The sequence below is a fragment of the Prionailurus viverrinus genome, chromosome A2 (assembly GCF_022837055.1).
Source record: "Prionailurus viverrinus isolate Anna chromosome A2, UM_Priviv_1.0, whole genome shotgun sequence".
Taxonomy (NCBI): domain Eukaryota; kingdom Metazoa; phylum Chordata; class Mammalia; order Carnivora; family Felidae; genus Prionailurus; species Prionailurus viverrinus.
The window spans coordinates 12,625,984-12,642,201 of record NC_062562.1 but is presented as its reverse complement, the minus strand read 5'-3'; the positions used below and the strand labels follow the sequence as shown (position 1 = coordinate 12,642,201).

At 53.1% G+C, this 16,218-nt stretch overlaps 1 protein-coding gene and 1 non-coding gene across 2 annotated transcripts; both read right to left on the bottom strand.

Moving 5' to 3' along the window:
* Nucleotides 1-4,292: 4,292 nt before the first annotated feature.
* On the bottom strand, nt 4,293-7,944 carry RPL18A (ribosomal protein L18a). Its single transcript, XM_047849636.1, has 5 exons — nt 7,839-7,944; nt 6,359-6,538; nt 5,372-5,501; nt 4,671-4,780; nt 4,293-4,450 (listed from the first exon to the last, which is right to left on the bottom strand). The coding sequence occupies exons 1-5, from the start codon at nt 7,854-7,856 to the stop codon at nt 4,358-4,360; spliced, it is 531 nt and encodes a 176-aa protein (XP_047705592.1). The 5' UTR covers nt 7,857-7,944; the 3' UTR covers nt 4,293-4,357.
* On the bottom strand, nt 4,883-5,015 carry LOC125161390 (small nucleolar RNA SNORA68). Its single transcript, XR_007150594.1, has one exon. It is a non-coding gene; the product is annotated as a small nucleolar RNA SNORA68 (small nucleolar RNA).
* Nucleotides 7,945-16,218: the final 8,274 nt, after the last annotated feature.

The window sequence follows — 16,218 nt, the reverse complement described above, 5'->3', positions numbered from 1 at the left end:
CCTATGGCACAGATGAGCAGACCCAGTTTGGGGAGGCGAAGCCCGTTGCCTGGGGTCGTGCCATCAAAGGACGCAGACGCTGTCTTCTTGGGGCCCTTCGCTGGTGGACCAGAGGGACTTTGGCCACTGGAGGCTCGGACCTCGGTGCTTGAGTCCTGACTTGGTCTCCCCAAACTAGGTTCCCTCCTTGCAAAAGCGGGAGGGATCAAAACCGCGGGGTTCTAGGCGAGGGTACCGGAGTCCTCCCCAAGCCTCTGCCGCCCCCTGGTGGTCTCCCCTGGTCGACACACGCCACTCTCGCTTGGTCCAGCATCTCCCCCCCCTTCATCCTTTCGTGTCCGGCGGGGGGGGGGAGGGCGGGGAGGGGGGACTGCCTTCTCGCTCCCTCTCGACGAGCGGTGCGGAGCAGACCTGCACCCCGCCCCACGGGACTCCCATTCTGCGGCTGCCACACGGGCATCTGTTGCCCGCTGTCATGCACTCCTCAACGCGGGCCAGGAGGGTGGGGAGGACACCGAGTTCCTTTCCTTCCTCCGCGTTCATGCTTTCCAGGCCCGGCCTCGCTGCACCCTCCTGGAAAATCTGGTGGGAAAGAGGAAATCCGGGTGGGGATCCCCGTCCCCAAAAGCTGTGCAAACGGATGCAAATATATGCAAACCTTTGCAGAGCAGGCCAACTAGTCCTCATCGCCAGGGGGGTCCCGGGAGCGGTTACCAGCCCCTGCCGGCCTTTCTCTACTTTCTCTACTGTGAGGTGGGAGGCTACAGACTGACGCTCGGGCTGAGGCGCATTCATTGAGTGCCTACTGTGTGCAGAACTATGCCCCGGCTGCTGGGGGCGCAGCAGCATCCAGGCGGACCCCTACCGCTCACCGGCACAGGGCACTGACCCAGCCAGCAGACGACCGCACATTTCAGAAGCTGACGGGTGACAAGCGTGAAGTCAAGTCGGAGAAGGAGCCAGCCTGGGGGGGTGACTTTGGGGCTTCCGGGAGGGGAGCTCAGGGCGCTGGCGGTGGGGAGGGGAGGGACCGTGGGCACTGGAGAGTTTGGAGCCAGAGGGACCTAATGAGATTTGCAGATTCTTTAAAGCCCACCGCCACGTCCAATCAAGGCAGCGGCTGTGTGGCAGGGAGAGATGGGTGGATGGGAACGTGTTCTGGGAACCCTGGAGAGGTGTGTAGGACCATCTTCTCAGGGGTTGGGGGGGTACGGGGAGCAGGGTGGTGAGATGTACCTTCCCGGACTGTCCAGTTCCCATCACAGAACAGGGAGGGGGCAAGCAGGACGCAGCCCGGTGAAGGAGGGGCAGGGAGACCCTGAAGGCTGGGCAGCTGCAGTCTGAGCGCACAAGGGGCTGTCGCACGGGTATCTGTTGTCCCCAACCCTGCCTGCTGCCCAGGCACCCTCAGTGCTCCCACAGCTCCCTGGTTATGAGCTACTGTGGCTCCAGCATGACCTTCTGGCTGGCTGTCTTTGAACTTCTACCTTGCACTCAGTAAAAGCAAACTTTTTTTTACTAACGGTGCTGCGTGCTCTGTGAGATTCCACGATTCCTACATCCTGAGGACCCCAACTGGGTTCTAGGATTCCACAATTCTCGGTCTCTCTTGGTTTCAGGATCTGGGTCAGGTCTTCTGGGACCCCCACTTGTCCCACTTTTGCCTTGGTGCCCACCCTTGTCCCTGATGGTCCCTGACTCAGGAGTGAGGGGCAGCTCGTGAGGTCTCTCCCCCAGGGCTCCCAGCCCAGGAATGACACTTGGCACCTGGACAAACCCAGGGACAGGACCTGGGAGTCTCAGCACCGGAAGCAGGACAGGCCCACCAGGGCCTTGCGGGTTCCACATTCTTGTCCACCTGAGCTGGCTGGGTGATCCCAAAAGAACCTTCCCCTCCCTGGACCCCAGGCAGCCAGAGGGTTAAAAGTCCAAGAGGCCAGCCCTATCTCATGGGCCTCACAACGAAGGGCCCATCGCCACCTACTCTGGGCTTTCGCTCTGCGTGGTTCCAGCACCTCACCTACCTCTGGAGACTGAGGGCCCAGTTCAGCGGTCTCCACCTCCTGCCAGCGTCCTGCCAGCTGCTCTGTGCAGGGTCTGTGGGGTGGGGACACAGTAGAGGGGTCTGCAGGCAAGAATGAGTAGATGGCCGGGGGCGGGGGCGGGGGGTTGAACGAAGACATGCAAGTTAGGGAATTGGGGTGCACTCATCTGTTCAAAGGTCCCTCAATAGTGGGACTGACCCCACCGTTTGGCTGGTTCGGGCAGAGCCCTCCCATCCAGCCCCCAGGCTGTAACATGGATAGTTCGTCGAGGCCCTGGCCTTCCACTTTCCCAGTGATGCAGCCAGTCTCTAGCTCACCTGAACTATCCCCACCCCCACTTCACACAGAACAAAAGCTGAGTGGGTAGTGACTAGCCCCAGGCACAACCATTAGGGCCACCTCAAGACCAAGTCACGATTGACTGAAGGGCTCCAGATTCCAGTCCAAGCAGGACTGGGGCTCCTTCTCCATGTTCTAATCTTGCAGACACAGGGTCAGGTGTCCAAGGCCCTTCCACTTTGCTGCTCAAGTGTGGCTTCTCGATGGCCAAAGAGGGCCGCTGGCGCACCGGCCATCCTGCCTCTATTCCAGCCAGATGGGGACGTCCTGGAAATGGCAGACATCACCACTGCTAGTATCACATGGTTACTCCTAGATGAGAAGGCTGGGAAATGGACTTTTTCTTTGTGGGGGGCATCTAGATACAGAGACCCAATTACTGAGAAAGGAGGAGGGGTTTCTGCCCGAAGTCCCAAAAGATTAATGAAATCAACAAGGCAAAAAGTTCAAAAACTCTAGCCTGGCTCCCCAAATATACCTTAAGAAACATGAAGCGCCCTAGAAAAGTATTTGTACCATCTACAGGGAAAAACATGTATTTTTCACATCTTCCGCCTACATACATAAAGACCTTTACAAAACAGTAACTTAAAAAATGACCCGCAGTCCCGTAGAGAAATGAGCCGAGACCACACAAGTGATTTTTACTTAAAGAAAAGCGCCCACCTCCTAAGAAAAAAGCAAATTCAAATCCTAAGAAGTGATTTTTCTTTAGCCATCGAAGCACAAAGGCCTGGAGATGGGAAAGAACCACTCGAGAACAGCAGGCAGGGCAGCCGCGAAGGTCTCGGAAGCCTGGCACCCCATCCTCAGGGGTCTTTCCTGTGACAACGGCTGGCTGTGCACAAACCCTGGCTTGGGTGCCGCTCCAAGCATAGGTGGAGTTTGAAAGGACCTGCTCTTCCGGAAACCACTCAGACTGATCATGCCAACTAGCCCCCTCCCCCCAAGTGGGAGGGGGAGGCCGTACCCTCGCCTGGGACACTCCAGCGCAGACTGCTCCCCACACCCCACAGACTCGCCCTGCCTTCTTCTCACTCCCCGGCTCCCCGGCATAGAAGGCGATCCTGACTGACCTTTGCCCCCGGTGCCCGTAGTTGCAACTCTCCCCAGTACTGTCAACCGAGTAAATTAAATCTGCTCCGCGCCCTCATCTTCTGAGAACATTAAGGCTCAAAGGGCCGGGGCTGCTCAAGGTCACACACCGAGGACAGAGGCCTCCCAAGATCCTTGCTCCTTCCTGGCTGTGTCGGCCTCCTGACGGGCTCAGCCAGGGTGGGATTAGCTTCATGCCTAGAATTCCCCAGGCTGTAAGCGGTTGCCTGGAGACAGATTCCCAGGGAGTCCTTCACCTCCTTGGGCAGGATTAGGGTGTCCTTTGAGGGGCCCCCAAGCCAGTGAAGGACAAACGACCACAGCTCACAGCCCTCTCAGGTGCCCCCTCACGTCTGCTCTGAGGATCCCGGAACCAGAGACTAGGGTTCTAAGCCTGGAAGGGAAAACTCGTAGGTGGAATGAACCAACCCTAACATCCCGATTCCTTCCAGGCATCCAAGTGCCACAGCTTACCACAGACGTGGGGAGAGTTGAGGCCTGTGCCTCACAAGGCAGGTGGAACAGGTTTAGGGGCCAAACCTTTTGGCCTGCAACATGCTACAAAGGTCACAGCAGAGGGCCAGTCGATGGGGCTGAAAAGTGGGCCCTCTGGCTCTAGGACCCGGCCCATGACAGCCCCTTGCTGGATGAAGTCCCAGGGGGTGTGGCCTTCTCATTTCTAGAGCTCCCCTTCTGGAGAAATCAAGTGTCTGGGTCCCATTTCAAGAGAGAAAGACCCCTCCCAGAGCAGAGAACTCACAGCTTGGCTGCGCCCTTTTGAGCTCTGCAGGGTGTACAAAGAATACAAGCGTGTCTGAGCACCCGGGTTTTCCCAAGGAGTTTATTTGGGCGGACCTGGGGCCAGGGAGGCTCTGCATCTAAAAGAAGGTGTTGGGCCTCTTGGTGGTGAAGCGTGGCTTGTGCTGGCGACGCAGGACCCGGTGGGGCAGCGGGAACTTGATCTTGGAGTCCTGTGATAAGGAGAGATGGGTGAGGGGGACGAAGCCTCTTAACCTTTCTTCCAGGGGCCACTGAGGTGTGGCCACCCCCCACCGGGCTCCTGCGTCAAACCCAGTGCCTCCCTGCAGCTCCCAAGGCTGGGGGGCAGGGGAGCAGCTAGGCCAGCTCCACGTTCCAGGGGAGACCCCCCCCTCAGCCCAGCCCACCCAGCAGGGCCCCCAGGGCACTCACGTGGAACTGCTTGACTGCCGGGCGGCGGCACTTGCTGGCTGCGATCTCCTCCACCTTCATGATCTGGATCGAGTGGGCCCGGGCACGGTGCCGGGCACCCATGTCTCGGTCTGCAGGAGGGTGAAGGTGAACGTGTGCCGGGGGTCCGCGCACTCCTTAAACCCCCCGTCAAGTACTGACCCGGAAGGACCCCAACAGGCGTGGGCTACCAGGGTTGTAGAACCTCTCAATTCACTTTGAGGAGCACGGCCACAGCCCCCCAAAGGCGACGAGATCAACTTGCTGTCAGCACCTCTGTTTAAACCGCTATTACAAGAAACAGCAGTTCTTGGGTTGAGGTGCTTCGGTTTTGGCCCCAGCAGGCAACCTGCCCTGGGAGCACTTGGGGCCACTGGCACCACATCCGTTACGGACAGGGCCCTGGCTAGATTCTGGGTGGGAATTATCGCCACACGAGTGATCAACTCCAAAGGTCCCCCTGCTGCCAGGCTCCAGAAAAAGATGCACCCGGAACATCCTTTGCACTCCTGTCCCCTTAGCAAACACAAACGCAGCCTCTGCATCCCAACCACCATGCCTGGGACCACCCACTCCGCGTCCTGCCTCAGTCTGAAGGAGTGGGCGGCCACAGGCAGATGAGCTGCAGACGCCCGCGAGGTGAGTCTAAAGGAGAAACCGGGTCGTGGCCACCGGAAGCTTACAGCACTGGGTGACGGCGCCCGCGGTCGTCAGGTCCCGGTACTCCCGGTACATGTTGTGGGTGCCGCTGCGGGAGTCGTAGCGCAGCCAGATGCCGAAGTTCTTCACCCGCAAGGGGGATTTCTCGAACACCTGCCAAAGAAACTGGCTGAGGCAAGCGTAGTGAGCGGGCTCGAGCCCAACTTCTACTACCCTGGCTGATCATCTGCCCCTGCTGCTCCAAGGACGGCCCAGCCCCAGGCCTCTCCCGCGCCTATTTCCTAGTCTTCGAATTTTGTTTTTTCAACGTTTATTTATTTTTGGGACAGAGAGAGACAGAGCATGAACGGGGGAGGGGCAGAGAGAGAGGGAGACACAGAATCCGAGACAGGCTCCAGGCTCCGAGCCGTCAGCCCGGAGCCCGACGCGGGGCTCGAACTCCCGGACCGCGAGATCGTGACCTGGCTGAAGTCGGACGCTTAACCGACTGCGCCACCCAGGCGCCCCTAGTCTTTGAATTTTAAAGTACACGAGGAAAACCTGCTGTCCTAGGACAAATTCCCCCCGTAACAGCCGGGGGCACACAGCAGTCTAGGCCTGGATATTTCCCCCATGTGGACCACCAGCTCCAGGCTCCTCCCAAATGCCACTCACCCAGGTCTATCTAGACCAAAAACCAGCTGCCACCCTGTGCGGTCATATGACGCAGAGTCCAGTGCCCAACACAGCAAACATGCCCAAGTGACGGCACCTTCGTAGATGAGGTCCAGGAAAGGTGCGGGCCTCAGCCAAGGTGTCCCGGCATGCCAGCCACACCCTTCTGGGCCTCGGGCTCTTTCATTAGGAAAAGGGCACTGAGGGATCCGTCCCATCCTGACCTAGGGCCTCAACAGCACATACGAACAGGCCAGGGGTTATGAAGTCTGGGAACTCTGTGCAGTGGGGAAGGCCCCCACAGGAACGTGTAAACAACCCACTCCAGACCTCACCCTGTCTCAGACGCCCCGTACCTGCCCACAGTAGACAATTTCCCCTGAAGACTTCTTCATCTTCTTCAGCTGAGACACAAAGTACCAGAAGCGGGACTTGGCGACAACATGATTAGGTGCGAAGATTCGCATGCGATACAGCGGTGGAGTGCGGCACTTGGGGGTGGGCAGACAGCGCCCCACCACCTTGTACTCTCGCAGCTGAAAGAGAGACAGGGGTGAGATGAGGCCTGACCCAGAGCTCTGAGGCAACCGTGAACAATGACCCTGCTCCCTTTCCCAATACGGAGCAGGAGAGCGAGAAGACGGTCCCCTCCCAGGGCATCCGTGTGGAATCCTGATGAAGGAGCCACGCCACTGTCCCAGCCTTCCCACAACAGGGGTTGAGGGCAGGGAGGATTCACTAAGGTGCCTGTGTACCCTTTGCCTCGGCTCCAGAAAGCTGGGCAGGGCTATCGATCTCACTGTCCTTCCTCCTTCCGTTTACATTCCTGGGAAAAGCTGAAGCCTAGGCCTGCAGCCTCCTAACTCCGTTGCATCTTTGCGGCTCACTACGTCTTCCCAAAGTTCTCTTCCACTCGGGGGCCCAAAGACAGGGACCAGCCTGGGATCCCACAGCACGCTCCAGGCAGAACCAGGAAAAAAAAAAAAAAAATCCAGTGCCCTCCCCAGCCCTGGACTCTCAGCACCGCTGCCACGGGACCTGCAGCTACCTCAGTTTTCCCAGCAGCAGTCCAAGGGGTTTGGACTTCCCAGTGGAAACTCCCTGTTTACACGGATGCACAGACAAGTATGTCGGCCAAGGCCAAACTCTGCGATATAGTACAAAGGAACGTGTCTCTCACGGACTTGCCGTTTTACTTATAGAATAGCCCCAAGTATCGCCAACTAGGCTCATACTCCCACCTCTCAATCTGACTCCTCAGCCCCGCGGACCACCCGTTCAGGAAGGGAGCGATGCGGCTGGCCTGAGGCTGGAGAGCTGTACATGAACCCCTTGGTCCCGGGGACTTGCTCTTCCATCTCTGCGCCACAGCGCCCTCTGATTTCACCTAGCACTTGTCACAGATAAGGCTCGCACTCCCGGTGTCAGCTCGGGTCTATAGTTTTCTTCTACTTCTCACAGCCACGCCGAGAGGAGTAATATTTTTGCACCCTCCCACTGGGTCCTCTTCGCCAATGGGAAAACTGAGGCTCGGAGGCTCGACAAGGTCCCGTCGGTGAGGGCGTCCCCAGTCGCGCAACTTGTCCCTTCCCCCGGAAAGGAGGCCCGGCCTCTTCGGGACCCGTGATTCCCAAGCGGGCCGGGAGCATGGCATTAGCCTCCCCACGCGGCGCCCGCTATGGCCGCCATGTTGGCTGCACCTGAAGGCAGTGGCGCGCGTGGCGAGGGACGAAGCCGGGCGCACGCTCCCTCTACCCGGTCCACGCCACCTGCCGGGGCCCCGGATTCGTTCCGCACCGCACTCCCCGGCCCCCTGCCCCACCGCGCTCGCCTTACTGTGCCCGAGGCCTTCATGGCGCACCCTCCGCTCTCGCCGCCAGCCAAGAAAGGAAGTGGCCGCCCTCGCGCAGCCGCTCACCAGGACTTCGTTGACGGAAGTCCCGCCTCCCGCAAGCCGCACGCCCATTGGTTTGTCGGCCCGGCGCTCAACCAGATCTGCTTTTTCATTGCCTCCGGATCCACCAACCTCACACAGCCCCGCCTTCGTTCGCAGCTAGACTGCAACTCACAGGAGGTAGGTCTACTAGCCCCTCCCCTTCCGCCTTGACCGGTAAGGGAGCCTGGGAGTGCCAGGCACGCTGGGAGTTGTAGGCGGCCTAGGGGTGTCTGGGTGGCAGTCCGAGCGTTCCACTTACCGTGATGCTCTTATGTGGAATTTGTTTGTTTGTTTGTTTGTTCGTTTGTTTTTAGAATTTATGTCTTTACTGCTTTATGTTGCATGAAGTAGCTTTTCTAGTGTAACATTTTAATTCTTTTAATTGTTTTTTTTTTTTTACTATATAATATTTTTTATTATTTTTTTAAGATTTTATTTTTTAAGTAATCTCTATACTCAAGGTGGGGCTCTAACTCGCAAGCAGGCACCGTGAACGTACTCTGTATATTTTTGTTTTGTTTTTATTTTTCTTTTAACTTTTCTTTTTTAAGTTTACGTGTTTATTTAGAGAGAGAGCACGAGCTAGCAGGGGTGGAGGGTGGGCAGAGAGAGAGAGGGAGAGAGAGAATCCCAAGCAGGCTCCACACCAGCAGTGCAGAGTCTGAGGTGGGGCTCAAACTCACTAACCACGCATGACCTGAGCTGAAACCAGGAGTCAGACACTTAACCAACTGAGACACCCAGGCGCCCCAAGCCTACTATATGTATGTGTGTGTGTGTGTGTGTGTGTGTGTGTGTATATTTATATATTTATATATATTTATTTTTGAGACAGAGAGATAGAGCATGAGTAGGGGAGAGGGGCAGAGAAAGAGGGGGAAGCAGAATCCAAATCTGAAAGCAGGTTCCAAGCTCTGAGCTGTCAGCACAGAGCCCGACACAGGGCTCAAACCCACAAACTGTGAGATCATGACCTGAGCCGAAGCTGGACACTTAACGGACTGAGCTACCCAGGCACCCTCAAGCCTACTGTATTTTTTAAGTTATTTCCTTAGTGGATGCTCTAGGGCTTCATACATCCATCGTTGTTTTGTTTGCTTGTTTTTTTGTTTTTTAGTTGATTTATTTATTTTGAGTGAAAGTAGGGGAGGGGTGGAGAGAGAGGGAGAGAGCAAGAGAATCCCAAGCAGGCCTCACACTGTCAGCACAGAGCCTGACATGGGGCTCAAACTCATGAACCTCAAGATCTTGACCCGAATTGAAACCAAGAGTAGGATGCTTAACCAACTGAGCCACCCAGGCGCCCCTAACACGTACATCTTAATTTACAATCTATTTACGATTTATGCTGCCTTAATTTTAATGAGATGCCAAAATGTTACTCCTACAGTAGCTCCTATAGAGCTCCTCTTCCCCCTTTTGTCCCAAATTATTATTATTGTGCTATTACTGCTATACATATTACATCTCTTATGTATTACAAACCTAACAACGCATTGCGATGATTGTTACTTACAACCGTATGTCTGTTAAAGAATCATGAGAAATTAAAGGAGGACAAGTATGTATTTATAAAGTTTATTATACTAATTTTCTCCATTTGCATTTCTGGTTCCCTCCACTTGTGTTTGTGGATTAGCATTACTACCTGGTGTCATTTCCTCATTCCTATATGGCTTTACTCGCGTCTTTTTGTATTATCGTCAAATATATTACATGCCTACATGCTATAGACCTAATGATGGAATTAACATAATTTTTATACAATTGCTTTTTATTAACTTTCACTTATTTATTTTGAGAGAGAATGTAAGTGGGAGAGGGGCGGAGAGAGAGAGACGGAAAGAGAGAATCTGAAGCAGGCTCCGTACTGCCGTCACGGAGCCCGATTCAGGGCACGAACTCCTCAACCGGGAGATCATGACTTAAGCCAAATTTGGTATTTTAACCGACTGAGCCACCCAGGCGCCCCTACAATTGCTTTCCAAATCAGTTAAGAGATCAAAAAAGTGCATTTGTGCTGTTTTTTATAATTACAGCATTGTCTTTGTGGTCTTTCATTTTTCACGTGTGTTAGAATTGACATCCAGGGTCTTTCTGCACTGAAAGAAGTCGTGAGCAGGAAATGGGTTAGGCTGTGCCTTTTTCATGGACACGTAGGTGTTGAAAATTCGGAAAATTGGCGGGAGAGGAGCATGAGAGGTGGAGTGTGGTCAAGGGACCAGGCCTGTCTCCTCCCGGCTCTGGCCCTTTTCTCTGGAAGAGACGACCCCATCCAAACGGCGCTGCCTGGACTGTCCACCAGGTGGCAGCAGACCTTTCGCTTTGTCTCCACCGGGCTGAGGCCAAGAGCCTGGACGTTGGTGTGGGTGGGGCAGGAACAGGTTCAAATCCCACTAATAGTTCCTTGGAACATCATCTCTCTGGGCCTCAGTTCCCCCATCCTTAAGATGAGGCTAATAATAGTCCCCAGCTCCTGGGGTTATGAGATTTAAATGGCGTTGAATGTTTGGACTGGGGAGGCAGAAGCCCCAGCCCTGGAGCTGTGCGCCTTGGGCACCGGTGAACTCCATGCGCTGGGCCTCAGTTTCCCCAGGCTGGGGGCAGGAAATGGGAAGGTAGAAAGGAGTCCTGGAAAATGAGTGCTGGGAGAGCAAGAGAGGGGCCAGAGGAGGGGGAGCAGGGAGGACAGGTGAGAAGGGAGGGGGGAGAATGAATGGGAAGGAAAGGCCCCAGGCTCAGCAGGGCTTTGGAGCCAGGTAGGTCAGGGTGACCGCTTCAGCTGGAGCAGAAGGAGGAACGGGGCGGGGGGGGGGGGGGGCAGGGGGTGTGTCCTAACTTTTGTTAAGCTTCCCTGCCCCCCTTTTGGCTCTATTGTGGAATGCTGCCCTGGCCCCTCCTCTGAGCCCCTGCTCCTCCCTCCTGCCCTTCCACCCCCCTCCATCTCATGGCTCCTGTTTCTGGCAGCCCCCACCCAGGGAAGCCCAGCTGGGTCAACTGGTTCTGGCTAGGCATCCCTTCCTCTCTGTTACCACCATTCAATTAGGCCTGGCTGACTTCCTAGTTGGCGGGGCCACCCCTGGGCTGCCCCCTCCCTGACTGTCCTTCTTCCTCCTTGAGACCTTGAAGGCTTTAATCCTGGCTCCTGAGCCACACTCTGGCCACACCCCAGTTTGGATCATCACCCTTCCTCAGCTGTCCTGGCAGTCACCACCTCAGCTGCTCCCATCCAGCTCACCCCCCTCTCCATCTGGGCCACCAGCACCTCCGTCTTTCCAGTGCTCCGTGCAGTGGCCCAAGATTCTGCTCCTGTCACTTTATCCTGCAAATGACCCAAGCCACTCACTCCCATGGAACCCAGATGCCACAAGGTTCAGGCCCCGGCCTCCTGCGCCTTGTCTCCTGCCCCTAATTGTTCCTGCTCCCAACCCTCCTAAGGCTCTTTCTTCAAATTCATGGATGGATGGATGGATGGATGGATGGATGGATGAAGGAAGGAATGGATGAATGAATGGATGAATGAATGAATGGATGAGGGAAGGAAGGAAGGAATGGATGAATGAATGGATGAATGAATGAAGGAAGGAAGGAAGGAATGGATGAATGGATGAATGAAGGAAGGAAGGAATGGATGAATGAATGAAGGAATGAATGAATGGATGAGGGAAGGAAGGAAGAAAGGAAGGAAGGAAGGAAGGAAGGGATGGATGAGGGAAGGAAGGAAGGAAGGAAGGAATGGATGAATGAATGGATGAATGAAGGAAGGAATGGATGAATGAATGAAGGAATGAATGAATGGATGAGGGAAGGAAGGAAGGAAGGAATGGATGAGGGAAGGAAGGAAGGAATGGATGGATGAATGAATGGATGAGGGAAGGAAGGAAGGAATGGATGAATGAATGGATGGATGAATGAATTCCAGTACCCTATTGTGGGCCAGGCACTGGGGACACAGCAGTGATCAAGACAACCAACTCCAGCCCTTTGAGAGCTGATATACCAATGGGAGAAATGGACAAGCACAAGATAAATAAGAAAAATAGGCACCACAACCAGTACGATGTGTGCTAGGGAGAAAAATAAACAGGAAGGGGGTCTCTGTAGGCTCCGTGCAAGTATCGCCACCCCCCCCCCATCCCCAGCCAGAGGCCAGATCCCATTTCCCTTTTCTCAGCCTCTTTGGAGGATGATCCTAGGGCCTTGTGAGCTGGGGGAGGGGGGGAGGTAAGCAAACAAAGCCAGATTGCACTGCTGAGCGCTAGCTGTGTTTGCTCTTCTCATGATCAATATGATTGCGTTGGTTCACGGTCAACCTCTGAACAGCAGCTCTGGTTACTATTTCCTCTCCCATCCCAAGTGCTTAAATGTTTCCTTTCTTTTTTTTTTAAGGATGTGCATTTTTTTAAACTTTATTTTTTACTGTTCAAAATTTACCTCCAAATTAGTTAGCATCTAGTGCCACAATGATTTCAGCAGTAGATTCCTTAGTGCCCCTGACCCATTTAGCCCCTCCCCCTCCCATAACCCCTCCAGTAACCCTCAGTTTGTTCCCCATATGTAAGAGTCTCTTCTGTTTTGTCCCCCTCCCTGTTTTTATATTATTTTTGTTTCCCTTATGTTCGTCTGTTTTGTCTCTTAAAGTCCTCATATGAGTGAAGTCATACGATTTTTGTCTTTCTCTGACTAATTTCACTTAGCATAATACCCTCCAGTTCCATCCACGTCATTGTAAATGGCAAGATTTCATTCTTCTTGATTGCCAAGTAATACTCCATTGTACATATATCCCACATCTTCTTTATCCATTCATCCATTGATAGACATTTGGATTCTTTCCATACTTTGGCTATTGTCGATAGTGCTGCTATAAACATGGGGGTGCATGTGCCCCTTCAAAACAGCACACCTGTATCCCTTGGATAAATGCCTAGTAGTGCCATTGCTGGGTCGTAGGGTAGTTCTATTTTTAGTTTTTTGAGGAACCTCCATACTGTTTTCCAGAGTGGCTGCACCAGCTTGCCTTCCCACCAACAATGCAAAAGAGATCCTCTTTCTCCACAAGGGATATACATTTTTTTAATTAAAAAAAATTTTTTTAATGTTTTTATTTTTGAGAGAGAGAGAGAGAGAGACAGAGGGCAAGCAGGGGAGGGGCAGAGAGAGAGGCAGACACTGAATCCAAAGCAGGCTCCAGGCTCTGAGCTGTCAGCACAGAGCCCGACGCGGGACTCAAACTCACAAACCGTGAGATCATGACCGGAGCTGAAGTCGACACTTAACCAACTGAGCTACCCAGGCACCCCTATACGTTTCCTTTTTTTTTTTTTTTTTTTTTTTTAAATTTTTTTTTTTCAACGTTTATTTATTTTTGGGACAGAGAGAGACAGAGCATGAACGGGGGAGGGGCAGAGAGAGAGGCAGACACAGAATCGGAAACAGGCTCCAGGCTCTGAGCCATCAGCCCAGAGCCCAACGCGGGGCTCGAACTCACGGACCGCGAGATCGTGACCTGGCTGAAGTCGGACGCTTAACCGACTGCGCCACCCAGGCACCCCTACGTTTCCTTTTTTGATCAAACACTTAACCTTTAAACACTATTAACAAATACAACATTCAACAGGCATGGAAAGGTAAATGACAGAAACTATCTCCCTCCTTTGTCTACCATGGCTCCCCAGTGGCCACCGCGGGAACAAGTTATTTATTGTCTATGTTTCCCTGCAAAGGGTCTACCCGTCCTCATCATCTCTCGTCTTTCTACACAAACCAAAGCTTCCTCCCCAGGCAGGTTTGCACCTTGCTCTTGCCTTTGCAAAATATCTCGGAGGTCTTCCCATATTGTCAGCATTGTGCTGTCCTTGTGTGTTCTTTTGCACAGGTGTGTAATATTCATTGCTGAGACCAGCCATGTTTATACGGCAAATCCCCTGTGGCTGGGCATTTAGGTCGTTTCCAGCTCGTTGCTGTTGCAAAGTGTGCCATGATGGATCCTTAGCTCTGTATAGGTATCACTCATGGAAGGCCGATTTGCTAGAAGGATCCTTGCTGGGTTCTAGGGCATTTTCTTCAGCTTCTGCCTGATTCCCTCCACGGGGCTGGGCCGTTTCCACTCGTGACAGCAACGATGAGAATTTGCGCAGATCCTTGAGCATACGCTGAAGTCTTACACTTTTCTTTCTTTCTTTTTTTAAATTTTATTTAAGATTTTTTAAATGTTTATTTTTTTAATTTTTTTTAATTTATTTTTTTTTTAATGTTTATTTATTTTTGGGACAGAGAGAGACAGAGCATGAACGGGGGAGGGGCAGAGAGAGAGGGAGACACAGAATCAGAAGCAGGCTCCAGGCTCTGAGCCATCAGCCCAGAGCCTGACGCGGGGCTCGAACTCACGGACCGTGAGATCGTGACCTGAGCCGAAGTCGGACGCTCAACTGACTGAGCCACCCAGGCGCCCCAATGTTTATTTATTTTTGAGAGAGACACAGAGCATGAGTGGGGGAGGAGCAGAGAGAGAGAGAGAGAGAGACAGAATCCGAAGCAGGCTCCAGGCTCCGAGCTGTCAGCCCGGAGCCCGACACGGGGCTCGAACCCACAGACCGTGAGATCATGACCTGAGCCGAAGTCGGACGCTTAACCGACTGAGCCACCCAGGTGCCCCTCCTTCTCTCTCTCAAAAATGAATGTTTAAAAATCACCCCCAGCGGGGGCCCGCACCCCTTCACGATGCCTTCCTCTCGGCACCTTCATTGGCAGCAACCTGATCGGCTTTCTGCCATTAAGGATAGTTTGCACGTTCCAGAATTTTGCGTGTAAGCCTTGTGCTTGGCTCCTTTCAGTCACTGATCATCACTGATGATTCTGAGATCGTCCCGTATTGTTGCGTCTTTCACTAGTCTACTACTTGATTTTCTTTTTTAACCAAGTTGTATTCCTCTGCATGGCTGGACCACTGGTTGTGTATCTATTCACGTGAGTGATCATCTGGGCTGTTTTCTATTTAGAACCATCACGGATGAAGCTGTCGAGCGCATGCGTTTATAAGCCCTTATATAGACTTATGTTCTAACTTCTCTCAACACATAGGAGGAAAAATGGCTGGCTCATACGGTTTCAGAAACCGCTAAACTTCACCACAGGGTCTGCACCTTTTTTTTCCATTTCCCCCGCCAGTCCCACATCGTCAACACTTGTCTGTCGTTTTAATTTTGCCCATCCGGCCGACTGTATAGTGCTATCTCACCTGGGTTTAGGTTTGCATTTACCTTATGGCCAATGATTTTGTGCATATTTTCATGTGCTTGTCGGCTTTGGTGAAACGTCTATTCGTATCTGTTGTCCATATTATTATTATTATTTTTTAAATATTTATTTATTTTTGAGAGACAGGGAGAGACAGCATGATCAGGGGAGGGGCAGAGAGAGAGGGAGACACAGAATCCGAAGCAGGCTCCGGGCTCCGAGCTGTCAGCACAGAGCCCGACGCGGGGCTCGAACCCACGGACCGTGAGATCATGACCGGAGCCGAAGTCGGGCGCTTAACCGACTGAGCCACCCAGGCGCCCTCCATATTATTTTTTTAATTGATTAATTTATTTTGAGAGAGAGAGAGAGAGAGAACCAGCAGGGGATGGGCAGAAAGGGGGGGTACGGAGGATCTGAAGCAGGCTCTGCACTGATGGCAGAGAGCTCGATGCAGGTCTTGAACTGACAAACCATGAGAATGTGACCTGAGCTGAAATCAGACGTTTAACCGACTGAGCCACCCAGGTGCCCCTATATACATTTTAAAGTCAGTGCCAGTTTCTAAAAAAAAAAAAAAAAAAAAAAAAAAATCCTGATGAATTTAATTTTCATTTTTTCTTTTCTTTTTAAATTTTTTTTAACATTTATTTATTTTTGAGACAGAGAGAGACAGAGCATGAACGGGGGAGGGTCAGAGAGAGAGGGAGACACAGAATCTGAAACAGGCTCCAGGCTCTGAGCGTTAGCACAGAGCCCGACGCGGGGCTCAAACTCACAGACGGTGAGATCGTGACCTGAGCCGAAGTCGGACACTTAACCGACTGAGCCACCCAGGCACCCCAATTTTAATTTTTTTCTAATGTTTATTTCTGACAAAGAGAAAGAGAGACAGAGCATGAACGGGGGAGGGTCAGAGAGAGAGAGAGAGACACAGAATCCGAAGCAGGCTCCAGGCTCCAAGCTGTCAGCACCCAGCCTGGCACGGGGCTCGAACCCACGGATGGTGAGATCATGACCTGAGCCGAAGTTGGTCGCTCA